This window comes from Sylvia atricapilla, chromosome 1, assembly GCF_009819655.1.
Source record: "Sylvia atricapilla isolate bSylAtr1 chromosome 1, bSylAtr1.pri, whole genome shotgun sequence".
NCBI classification, from domain to species: Eukaryota; Metazoa; Chordata; class Aves; order Passeriformes; family Sylviidae; genus Sylvia; species Sylvia atricapilla.
The window spans coordinates 45,514,761-45,527,755 of record NC_089140.1 but is presented as its reverse complement, the minus strand read 5'-3'; the positions used below and the strand labels follow the sequence as shown (position 1 = coordinate 45,527,755).

At 34.5% G+C, this 12,995-nt stretch overlaps 1 protein-coding gene across 1 annotated transcript in view; it reads right to left on the bottom strand.

Moving 5' to 3' along the window:
• Positions 1-12,995, bottom strand: part of KIF15 (kinesin family member 15) — a 34,640-nt gene that overhangs the window by 6,295 nt on the left and 15,350 nt on the right. The window contains exons 15-28 of the mRNA XM_066327850.1: positions 11,140-11,281; positions 10,619-10,807; positions 9,641-9,748; positions 8,741-8,846; positions 8,058-8,223; positions 7,056-7,206; positions 5,977-6,062; positions 5,526-5,601; positions 5,163-5,249; positions 4,082-4,186; positions 3,131-3,253; positions 1,538-1,684; positions 468-572; positions 133-297 (exon numbers count right to left, since the gene is read on the bottom strand). Of these exons, the coding sequence (XP_066183947.1) occupies positions 133-297; positions 468-572; positions 1,538-1,684; positions 3,131-3,253; positions 4,082-4,186; positions 5,163-5,249; positions 5,526-5,601; positions 5,977-6,062; positions 7,056-7,206; positions 8,058-8,223; positions 8,741-8,846; positions 9,641-9,748; positions 10,619-10,807; positions 11,140-11,281 (1,756 nt within the window). The remainder of the gene's footprint in view (positions 1-132; positions 298-467; positions 573-1,537; positions 1,685-3,130; positions 3,254-4,081; positions 4,187-5,162; positions 5,250-5,525; positions 5,602-5,976; positions 6,063-7,055; positions 7,207-8,057; positions 8,224-8,740; positions 8,847-9,640; positions 9,749-10,618; positions 10,808-11,139; positions 11,282-12,995) is intronic.

Sequence of the window (12,995 nt, the reverse complement as noted above, 5' to 3'; positions counted from 1 at the left end):
TAAAACGAAAACCAAAAACTGCCTTCCTGCTTTAATGGACATACCACTAAGCAGAGCTCATTGAAAAACCGAACTCTGCAGTCTGTCTTATTTTGACCTTACAAATTGCCAGCAGAGATTAACTCACAGTACCTTCAGCCTCAGAATTTCATCATTTTTTGCTCTTCGTTCTTCATTCAGTTCATGCACAAGGTGCTCCAGGTTTATTGCTGAGGCCCTTCGATCAGCTATTTCTTGCTCATGAGTTTCCAAAAGCTTGGCCAAATTCACATCAAAGTTGGGAGGAGTTTTTGGACACTGGCAAGTCAAAAAACCCAAACCACACCAACAATTAGTAAAGGACTGTTTTTCCTATGTATTGATTACATGTTCTAATACTTCACTGGAGATGTAAATTAATAAATTCCTGATTAATAAATCATCAATAATTACAAACTATGTGAAAATGTTTCTCTCAAATGCCATACCTGAGGAAATGTTACGGAAGATGAGTCCACAAAGCAATCTATTTGCTTCATTTTCAGTTCATATTCATTCTTCCTGTTCTCCAATTCCTCTGTCATTTTGTCCAACTATTAGAAACACAGTAAGAATTAAAGAAGGTCATAATAACACAACATAGGAAACAAAATAGCACTCAGATCTCTATTTTGAGCAAGTTTAAGTATACCACAAGCTATTTTATTACCACAAGCTATATTAACAAAGACTTCACTATTCTATACTTAGTTCATCATGCTAAACTTTCAATAGTTGTATGCAACAAGCGTTTTTGGAAGCCTCTATGCATCTAATTACTTTGTCATTCATCTGAATTTTGTTCTTGCTAGTATTTGATTTTCTTGCCTTGCTAACACAATCTGCCTTTCAAAGAACATGCTAACACAGGAAAAAAAAAGCTGTTGTGAACTTGATTGAACAAACATTACTGGTCAAAATATGACTTCATACAAAGATTTTAGTGGTATAGATTTGATCAGTTTCCCCAAGAGGATATGCTAACTTGACAAAAGAACTCCTCTTTCAAAAAACTCATTAGAGTCTTTGCCAACACAAATATTTTACTTAGCACTATGATAGTTGTGGCAACTAGAGCTAAAATCTGAACAAACGTTTAACATAGCTATTTAGTCTGCAGCAGCTCCAAGCCACTGCATATTTTACAGAGCTCAACAATTATCTCTATTGCATAATGATACTGTTCATGGATAAGTGTTGAGCAGAGGAAAAAATAATCTCCTGGGTTACACTGCTGATAACCTGAGGCTGCTCTGCTCTTGTAGGTACTGATAATTTTACTCTGCTATCAGAGTAAATATTTTTGTGATCTCTAGACAACTTTTCCCAAACATTAAAAGTTACCTAATCTTTGTTCAGAAATTTTTGAACTACTTTCCTTTTCCAAGAAAGAGAATTTCTCTTCACAAGAGTACTATGTACCAGATACTCTAAAATGACGAGTGAAATCTTTTTCAGAAGCTACAATTGACCACAGCTCCCTCTCAAAGAGCTAACTGTGAAAATTTCTTTGTTTTACCTGTTCCCTGAGTTCCTGGATTACAGCTTCTTTCTTTGCTATGTCTTCCTGTGCACACTGGAGCAGTGCATCATGTTTCTTAGAGGCCTCTGTCAGACTTATCAGCTGATCAGCAGTATGACGCAACTCTTCACACAGAAGGTCCCTCTGTTTCAAGTCATTGGGTAAGTAAAAAAAAAATGTTAAAGTTATTGCTCTAAGTCAGTTTTTTCACGATGTTTTGTCATTGGTGCTGAGATTAATAACAGCTACAAGCATCTCCCTTTTCCTTCTACTTTTTCATCATGAATTGCAGCAAGCATTCATATAAATTTACTTTGGCATGTTTTCATATCCTTGGTCTTGGTTGCAGAACAGAACTGAGAACTTTTCCCCAGTATAGTGACAATTAAATTCTAGTGGAAGATCTTTGGAATTAATCACTATTTTAAAATACAATATGTATTATGAAAGATATACAGTTCTCTAAATAAGAAACCAAAAAAGAATGTATAGATTTTAATCCATGCTGAAGTGATTACAGCTCTTTTATTGCTCTGATATTCTACAGACACCTTTGGATTTATTCTAGGATCTGCACTCCCACCCTGTTTGATGGGGCATCATAACTAAAGAAGATGTGTTAAAACATAAGAAGAAACTTCATTTAGTATTTTAAATGCCACCCGTGATTAGTTCTTGTCCAGTTAAGAAAACACGAAGAGATTAGTAACTGAAGTGTAAAGTAAAGGAGAAACACTGTAATTTTATGAGGAGCCAGATATACCCAAGGATAACATTGAAACAGGAACTGGCACTTAGGTTAAAAAAAGCCAAAATTCCCAAAGTGATTAATTTACCAGACAACTCAGCTTTGAGTTTCAGAATGTCACTTTTAGATATGATTATTAACATAGTCTGTTTATTTTAAAACACATTTTTATTATGTTTAATGTTCTTTAAGAAACACACACTTCCCTGGAAGACTTTATTGGTGCTATATGATTGCTAGCAAATCTAATCACAGATGATCTTGTAGAAATTACATGTAAGGAGGTGCTAGTGTTTTGACTGATGGAAATGTTCAGCAAAATAATGGTGACAGCAGTAAGAGAAAAGGCAGAGTTAAAGAATGATACAGTATTAAAAAGCAAAACACCATTTGAATCAAATGTGTGCCCTAGATCTGTTTCCAGCAGGTGGAGCTTTTAGTTAAAATTATGAGTAAAGAAAAGATAATGCTGAATATAGTGCAGTGGAGGAAGAGACACTGTAGAACATAATATATTCTTCTACCTGTTCTAATTTCTCAGCTGCATCATCTAAAGCTGCCATTAAATTCAGCTGATGATTCTTTTGTGGCCTTAACAAAATTAAACCAGGCTCTTAGCATAGGCTTTTATGAAGTAGCTTATAAAATATTTATGTCAAGTAACATGGTAATTTAACAGAATGTGTCAGGTATCTCATGAAAAATTCTTTTAAGAACAGCTTAACTAGCTATGGTTTGAACTAAAATGAGGTTAAATTTTACATGAATATTATAAGCAAAACCACATCCAATTGGTGTGGTTGAACAAATAATCATAATACACCAACATTAAGGTTTTTTACCTCAATGTTATCCGCTATTTCTCTTCCTTCCAAGGCTTCCTTCAGTTCCTCAATCTTCATTTCCTGATCTTCCATGATTCTCTTGCTTTCTTCTTTTGCAGCCAGAACAATATTATACTTGTACTACAAAAAGCATTCAATTAAATTTAAACTATTTTAGAAAAACATAAACGTAAAGTTGGCAAACAGACGACAAATAAATGTATATCACAAATCTTATTATGACAAGTACTTTTAGAAATTAGTTTCAGTGACTGAAACCAGAATAATATATTTAACTTTCTAAATTATACAAACTGTTTGTAGAAAGTAGTTGTCAGAATGATACAAAAAATTATTAATGTGAATTAGCCACTACAATACATATTTCCCACTAAAACCATTATTAAAGAGATAGCCATAATTAGACTATTATTTTCTGTAGAACCTTTGGAATTCATGGTTGACACATATTATGTAAAGCATTCTGTTGGTTGCTCTATCAGTTTTCAAGCCAGACCTACTCTAATAAAGCAGAAGCATCATATTTATTCATAGCTATTCAAATACACAGTTTTAGTTCTTTATACTTGTTTCCAGATGTAGAATATAGTAATACCAGCAACATAAAAATTCACTCCATCAAAAATGAATTTACAATTCAGCTCCAATTGTTGAGATCTTAAATTGCCAATTTCTGAGAAAATCTAAATGTGACTGTCAGCTGAGTGGAGTTTACAGGATGTGAATAGGTCCCTTCAGAGACAGCTTTTTACCCACCACGTGGAGAGGGTTCAGTTTTTGAGACAGCCTTAGGCATAAAATGTTCAGAAGATTTCAACATGTCAAAACAAAGAAGTTTCCTTCTAAAACACCACAGCAAGTTATACTATTTGAGACCTGTGATAAGACATGTCACAGCCTCCTATTTCTAAAGAGCGATACCATGTCCTTCAAAATGACAGAACATACATTTATATCCTCGAGCTCTCTTGTCAGCCCATCTATGGACTCAGTTTTATGATTAATTGAAGACCTCAGCTCCTGGATCTGTCTCATCAAGTCAGTTACAACTTCCTGCAACATAAAAAAAAAAAAAATTAATCCTGATAAAATCCATATAAAATCCACATAATGTATTACTGGAGGTTTTTTGGTATATAATTTGTCAACCCCAAACTTCAATCAATCAGGTGAAAATAAGTTATCAAATGGCACATGTAAAGAATAAACAGAAAATGTGTTGCTAAATCCCTGGCTCTTGTTCTATGCACATAAACTAAGAACTAAATAACCTGCAGTGTTCATTAGAAGAGTAGACTGGCCTGCTGACTTAGTCTTAGACTGTAATAGGTTACTAATAGGAGAACAGAATTACTATAATTTAAAGGTACATTTGTTTGTAATGGAAAAAGGCACATTGAAGAAACACCACTGCACTGACAGTACCAGGTGATTCTGACCTTATGCATGTGAGATTTTTGGGTTTATGATGGAAAAAACAACACTTACCACTGCATTATGCCAGGTAGTAAATGCACCGTGTGATTTCTTACGCCTGTTTTACAGACAGCACATATGCTTGCACTAGGGAAACTCAGGCTATTTAAGCTTTCACACTGCAAGTCTTTAGAAAAAGAAGTGCTTTCATTTTATTAATAAAGATAATGTGACACACAGTCACATTATTAAAACACCTTTCTTACCTTTTCCATCTGCCCATTACAACACAGCCCTGACTGGAAGGCTCTATTAATCATCTGGGGAATTATGCAGTGTTTAGGCATTGAATGTTTTGTCCAGTAGACAGTTGTTTTTTTTGTTTGTTTAACCTTCAGTCAACTTGTCTTCTCTCTGAATGCATACCAGTTTCTTACCTCTCTGCAAACTCCATGCTAGGAAAAGGTAGGATTTATTTTACCTGGCTATATAGCCAGGATTGCCTAAAAGCACAAAATTACTAAGCAGTACAGGAAGGCTCTGGTCTTTCATCTCTACTACAAGACATAGTTACCCACAAGACAGTGTATCAGTAAAAGAAATAAGCCCACACCTTATCTGTATCATTTGTCTTCTTCAAAGATGCAATAGTCTCTTCAGCAGCAGCCAGCTCCTGTTCCAATGTCCTCAGTTTTGTTTCCTGGGGGAAATAATATTTATGAAGGAGAGTCTTCACGACCTTGGGTGTGGTTTATAAAGCACCAAGTAATGAAAAAAAAAACAAAACCCCAAAAAGGAAATTGTTAACCTGACCTAAAAAATTCACCAGTAGCTTAACATAACAGTATGTAGCCTAGGCACTCTACATTTATTTTGCTGGTAATCAACCTAACAGTCAGTACACCAATAAAATTGTTATTAATGCCCAAGAAAAGCCATGAACACAGAATTCACATATTCAAATCTGCCACTGTACCTGCTGCTCACACCTTGTCACCATTTCTGAAAATGGTTTCTCCACCTGTGCTTTTTCAAGTACTTTCAAGAGTTCCCTGGTGAATAAAAACATGTTTTAATTATATTTCTCACTAGAAATGTAAGAGGACTTTAACAAGAATTAAATGATACGAGTTTATTCTATTTGCACTTAATTTTTTTAAGAGTTCTTCAGTTATCACATTCTCAGTGCTATGCAAAAGACTAATACTTTAGTTACTAGCCTTACACTGCTATCAGTGGCAGAATTTTATCTTGAACATGAAAAACTATAAAATGAAATTACTTTAAATGAATTGCTGTTCTGATTTCAATAAAAAGCCCATCTAGAGAAAAACACCTCTACAAATGGGATCCCCATCTGAATACAACATATAGCTGAAAATCATATTTTCAGATGAAAATAAACTCCACTGCTAATTAAAACTTACTTTGAATTGTTTTCTTTGTCTTCTTGTAATTGTAATGTTAGTTTTTCATTATGTTCTTTTTCTGTTTTCAGAAGCTGCAAAAGGTTCTAGAATATCAAAATATATGTTTGCTATAAGAAGTTAGAATATAAGGTTTCTAGAGAAATCTAAAACAAAATAAAAATTTAAACAAATCCTTAGGATAACTGAAAAAAAACCAACCACCCCACAAAACCTTAACTGGAAACTGGAAGATCTTTAGTTTGTCCTGAAGAAGTTCAGAAGTAAACCCTTTTTATGTCAGATAATTGCAACTTTTCACCTGATATGAATAATAATTTCATATAGCTATTATGTTCTTCAATGTCCAAGGCTGTAAACGGAAAAATCAGAATTTTCAATTATAAATTGATTTGGGGGCATTTAACATTCCATATTTGTTCAAAATACTGAAATATACGGAATTTAAGCCAATAATATTCAATTTGTCAGTATTCTCTTAACCACTAATAAGGAAAATTTATATCAAACTTGCTGAGCAGGCACTGTGTACCCTGCAGAAATGCAGGCAAAATTATTTGCAAAAGCCCTTGAGCAACCTTGCTGCTGTTTTGCAGTCACTGCAGTCTGACAGGCTTTCAAGGACAGCATCAACTAAACTGCAGGACAGTGATCCACCACAAGCCATAGATCATTTTAACAAGATCACATCCACTATGAAAATTTTTAAGAAACTGCTTTGTAAAGATAGAATAATTAGGCTAGTCTTGGCTAGCCCTGAGATAAAAGCATTTCAACGTCAGGATTCTTTTCCAAAGAGGCCTCTTATTCCTTTACTAATTAACCCATTTCCCTCAACATTTCCAGAGCAATTTCTTCAGCCTAAAAACTTACTATTCATGATGCTATTGGATATTTCTGATAGCCTGTGGTTGCAAAAATCTTGCACTAAGTTTTGAAAAAGAATTTGGGTACATCTTCCAAATAAAATCACCAAGAAACCTATTACTACTGTGGAATGTTATCAGTGATATAATAATTGGAATTAAGCAATCCGGGTTCTGTATAATCAAGTCCTTTAAAATCCTTGACTGTCTTACACAAAGCTCAGTTTTCATTGCTTCTGCTTCTTGCTTCCTGTCCTCAAGTTGTTGCTTCAGCTGGTCCGTCTCAAACTTGGCTACCTCCTGCAAATTGTCGTAGTCATCCTGCAGGCTTGCCTTTTCTTCAAGAATCTTTTCATGTTCTAGCCTTCATAAAAAACCCAGACCAAATAATCTAGTAAGGGTTTGTGTCCTTATAAAAATATTCCAATCAACTGTATTTTAAAATATCGAGAAAGAATACTCTCCAAACAGTATTTCTGCTAACACGGAATGCACCAATACAACCACAGCATTTAATTTCAGTTCCAGGTTCCTGGTCTTACAATGTCTCACTCAAAAGGTTAATTTAGCTAAGACATAACCTGCTCTAATGCAAAATGTAGTTGATTTTTCCAGGAACAAAAATCAAAACCAAAACATAATACCAAAGCACAACAAAACAAATGAAACAAAACAACACCAAAACCTATTATAACTAAATTACATTAGTAATTAAAAACTATACTGATTATCATCTGATACTATTGGAAATTATTGCAGACAAGGCAATGAGCTTTTGTGGCTTTGATACTTAAACTTCAATTATTTTTTATGATTTCTTTCTGCTTGTATTTTTAGAACAGCATCATTATGTCACCTGCTTCATGTGACCAGACTGACAAACTGTTCATTTAACTTTTTGAGAGCAACAAGTTTACAGATAAATCCTATTTAATGAGAAAATGATATAGGAAAGCTAAATTAAGGCAGACACATTTTGTTTTCTTTTTAATAATCCAACCATATTTCCTGAAAAAGGCATGAAAGAACAGAGGAAAAAAAAAAAACAATTAAACAACTCAAACAAACACCCTCCCCCAAACAAAGAAGCAAAGGACAAACACAAAACAACACTAAAGGAAACATATAAAGTGTAAGTTCACATACAGGAGAGGACTAAATCACTGGATGCATCCTGAAGGGATGACAAAGCATTGCACCAAACTGCCAACATACCTGACACTGTCCAGCTGGAACTGTACATCCATATGTCTACCAGAGAGCTGACTTACTTCTTTCTCTTGCTTTTCCCTAAAGGCATTATATTCCAATTTTACAGCAGACAGCTCCTTGTCTGCAGACTGCAGGACAATGCGCAAGTCATGGACTTCACTTTTTAATACTGTCAAAAAACCCCAAAATAATTTACATGTTATTTGGAAAACTGTGCTAGATATAGGACATGCAATGCTACAGAACATGCTGGGAAACTGCACATTTTCAGTGGAAATAATCTCAAAAGTCACACACAAAAATACTTTCTGAATGAAAAAGGTCAACAAAACACTGACTTTAAAGAGGCAAAAGTGAATCAAACATTCCAGACAGTATCACTGTAATTTCTGTAGACAACAGAGGCTTTATCCTTTATTTTTATTTAACATTGTCATTTAAATACTGTATCTTGCACCTCCTTCACATTCAGAGCAAAGACAGAACCATTTTGAATATTGTATATAGTACAAGACTAGGCAAAGATGATCTGCAAGTATTAAAGATTGCTTTCTTTATAAAAAAAAAAAAAAATCAAAGCAGTATGTCTAACAACCCAAATAGTTACTCAGCACATGCTACTGTTGATTTAAAATAGTAAGATGCCTCAAAACTTATAATGAAATTTTAGTATTACAAAGACTTACTATCAGCCTTATTTTGACTTTCTTGAAGATGCTTTTCAAGTGATTTTATCTGTTCAAGGAGCTCGTGGCGCTCTTTACTCCAGTCATTCCTTTCAGATGAAAGAAGCTTGAAAAGAAAAGTTAAGTTTTTAAAACAGAAGGAAGTGTAGGAGTGGGTAAGTCACACACTGTAACAATAATGTAATGATATGTTAAAGCATTTAATCAACTGATTATAAACATATTTTTCTTTAAATTCAATATTTGGCGACTCTGAAATCCCTCAAATTCAAAGGAAAAACATAATTTATATAACTGAAGACACTACCTTATCTAAAAAGTTCCTTTAAAAGGAACCCACAGCTTATGAGCTGACATTATAGCGATCAGAAGTGAGACTGATCTGGAAAGAATACAAGCCTTATTTCTTTTTCTATGATAAATAAACCGTAACAGTTAAGGGAGACTTGCAAATATTTGATAGGTAGTTCCAACTGAAGTATTTTTGGCAATCCAAAGTTTAAAATTTCCTTGTTACTATAGTTGTTTTCCAGAAATCATGAAGTTGGCCAAACCCAACCACAACTATGCCACACACAACAGTGTTTATTTGCTTATATTTAATCTCAAGCAGGCTTGGATTCACAAGATTTAAAACAACAAAACCAAACTCAAAACTGCAGTGTTATGTTAAATGAACCTTCTCTGCTCACTCCAACTCTGGGGGGGTTGGATTAGTTGACCTTTAAGCCAAACCAAACTATTCCATGGTTTTAAGTCCTTGTCTTCATGCACAGCCCTGAGCTATGGATGTCATGTATATTTGTCAAACTGCAAGTAACATTGCAAGACCTCACCAGACAACACAGCAGTATGACTGTATGATAGTTACATGAGACCTATATTACATGGTTCTCTCACCTCCTGTATTTGAGCAGAGTGATGCTCCAGTTTATTAATATGCTGCTGGAGTTTTATATTCTTGCTTTCCTCTTCATCCAGCTTTGTCTGCATTATGCTCAGTTGCTCCTGTGACACAACAGACACTCAAAATTAGAGCACCAATCTTACACTTTTTTTTTCCGCATGCTGTATGGCAGTCTGTGCATATTAAAAAGTCAACAAGTTTCTATTTTTATGACCTGAACCAACAGAAAACAGAACACTCAAAAAGAAACCAGCATCTTAAGTAGCTGATTTCTCCTATTTCTAACTCAACCAACAAAACACAATCAAATCCAGTAAATACAAGGCCTGAATTCAATAAACACTTTGTTTTCAGACACGTTTATCTTGGAAAAATAAGGCTTTAAAAAGAAGCTACTCAAAACATATACTCAATTAACTCCTATAGGATCTCTGCACTACAGTAAGCATCAAGGAGGGGTTTTGGCTGTTGTGCCAGGGTTTTACATGCACTGAAGTTAGTTCCAGCTTCCAGAGAGTAGTTCAGATAACTCTGTAGTGCTCTTCTGTGTGACAAAAAGACCTTCCCTGCCCACTAGGAAAGATACAAGACAATGTATAATGATGGACAAGTATTATTTGGCAGCTTTCTTCAAATAATGCAGTATTATACATTAAGCTTGTGTACTGTTCCAAATGTAGCTGTCAACTTAAAAAGAGGACTCATCAGAGACAAATTATCAGGTTTAAATAGAAGAAAGTATGAACATCTTGCAATAAAAATATTCAACCCCCAAATCACTTTCAGTATTTTTTTTGTAAATCCTCTTTCAAGTACAATGTATAGAGAACTGTTAAGTGTGAAGGATTAATGAGGGGCTTCAGTTTCCCATGCAAATTAAAATACACTTGGTGCAGGGGAAGTACTTCATGGCAAAGCCCACTTTATAATAAAGTTTCACATACACTTCACTTTTTATTCAGAACATTCACCTGTGCTACTCTGAGCTCCTCAGCAATGGCTTCACATGCTTGTTCACTCATCTCTGGAGGAACTGGCTCTTTTAAAATGTCATCCATCATCTCTTCACAATGCTGAAAATCTTCAAAATTATAATCTGGGCTTATTCGCGGCACAAGGCGAGACCTTAGCTGGTAAGCTTTTGTTGGAGTGGTTATGTTCTGTTACAAAGATGACAAAACAGTCCTTATTTTAACTGTAAAATGAAATTAAAACTGTCTGGTATTGTATTTAATTCTGTAAGCAGAATAATGAAATAAAATGCTTAAAGTGGCTAATTCTCAACTACTATTACATCTTCAGATTTGTCATCTGATGACAGTAGCAGTCATTCAGTTAATACGCCAGAACAAAAAGTAGCCTTTTTAGTTTATCACACATAGAGAACATTCCAGAAAACTAGTTAGGCTAAGGGATCACACAAATGACAGTCTGTACTCTGGTGCAACTCAGGAGTATGTATGTGTGACCTTAAATAAACTTATTCTCATACCTTAAGACTTTCTCTATGTAGCTTGTGTAGCTGAGACACTTCTCGGCGCTTGTGTGCTTTGGTTGCCTCCAGAATGTTTTCAAGGTGCTGGTTTGCTTTCTGAAGGGATTGAAGCTCTGATTCCAGTTCCATCTGTTTTTTCCTGTTGAGGAAGTATTTTGCTATTGTCAAAACTACTCCATGAGTATGCCTTCCTATCAGTAAGGGTACGCTGTAGTATTGCCAATGAGCAAACTGCAGCTGAACTTTTACTCAAACACCGAAATGCATTATTTTGAGAAGAAAGCTACCACTGCTGTATTAGAAAGTAAAAATAACATATAAAAAATTAAAAAGCTAAGCAGCTTATTTGTGCCTGCATAATGAAGCAAGCAGATGGATAACTAAACATGTCAGAAAAAAAATCCATTACATGGTAAGAAATAAGCTGAGACCTCTGCAGTTCCTTTTATGAGAAAGTGATATCACCCATACCAATATGGTTTTAAGCTTTAAAAATGTTATCCAGTTATATGAGAAGTCTGAACTGGAGCTTGCCAGGATTAAAGAAAATCCTTTAAAGACTTTTTTTTCTTTTTTTTTTTAAAGTGCTGCTATGTTAAGATTATTTTGCCCTCTAAGAACACTTTAACTGAAACCAACAGTTGAGCAGAAATTCAGGAATAATTTTCACTAGGTTTTTTGAAGAGCTACACGCTGTTACTGTGATAGTTGCCATTACTGTTATAATGGTGGGGTCAAAGTCTATAGACAAATGGAAACATACTATTTCATCTCTTGGCAGTTTAATGCAGTCATTTTCCCTCACACTCTTGGCATCTGCAGCAAAACTTAGGGAACAGAGTAGAACTTTAGTTCTGACTGCAACTGGACAGCAGAAAAATTACCATATATTGTTTTTGTGAAATTGCTATTTTACTTTACTTTATTCGGTTACAGCTTATAGTTACACTTGTATGTAAGGTTTCAGTTACTCTGAAAATAGAAACAATTGAAATTTTGTGACTCCAGAGGCTGAAAAACACATTTCCATTTGACTGCACTCCACTACGAAAATGCTGGTAATTGATAATAATATACATACATACTACCAAAAAGCAAGACATTCACAAAACATCAAATACACAAAATAGAAATATATTTAATGGGCAGAAAAAAAAGTAATCAATATAAAAAACTATAAATGGACTACTGCAATCAATGATATGGAACAATTGATGGACTGCTGAATTGATAACCTCACTAGAACATAATACTATTATTTATAAAGTTTATAGGATTTGCTACACAGAAATCTAACAATCTAACAAGATTTGTACAACTGCTTCAATGGGCAAAAGATATTAGAAGCGACTGAAAAAACAGAAGTGGAGAGGCAAAATTGTGCCTGATGCTTTTAGAATTACAGTCTAATTTTGCTGAAATCAACAGAAAGCAACACTGTTAGGTACAATTAAATTAAAAAAAAAAATCAGGTTCCTTTTGCCTTCCAGGTTTGCATTACATTTGCTGGAAATGCTGTTTTTCTTGTATCTGCAGTTACAAGATCTGAATTTTTCAGAAATGGGGTTAATCAAGTGAAGTCATGTATTATTCAGATGCATATGAACACTGAAGGTATTAGTGAGGCCATTCCCATTATCTTGTGCTGCCCTCCAGGAGAACAACGACAGTAAATTCTTCACTACATTAATAAGGGCAAAGTAGACTCTTACCCCATTTTTAGATGCCAAAGCAAATGGATATAAATGTACTACTGACACTATGCTTTTGCTCTGATTTGAATTAAACCTTTGTTCCCATAACAAGTCTCAAGATAACAGTTTTATTGCCTTCTTAAAAATCTTAGAAATTGA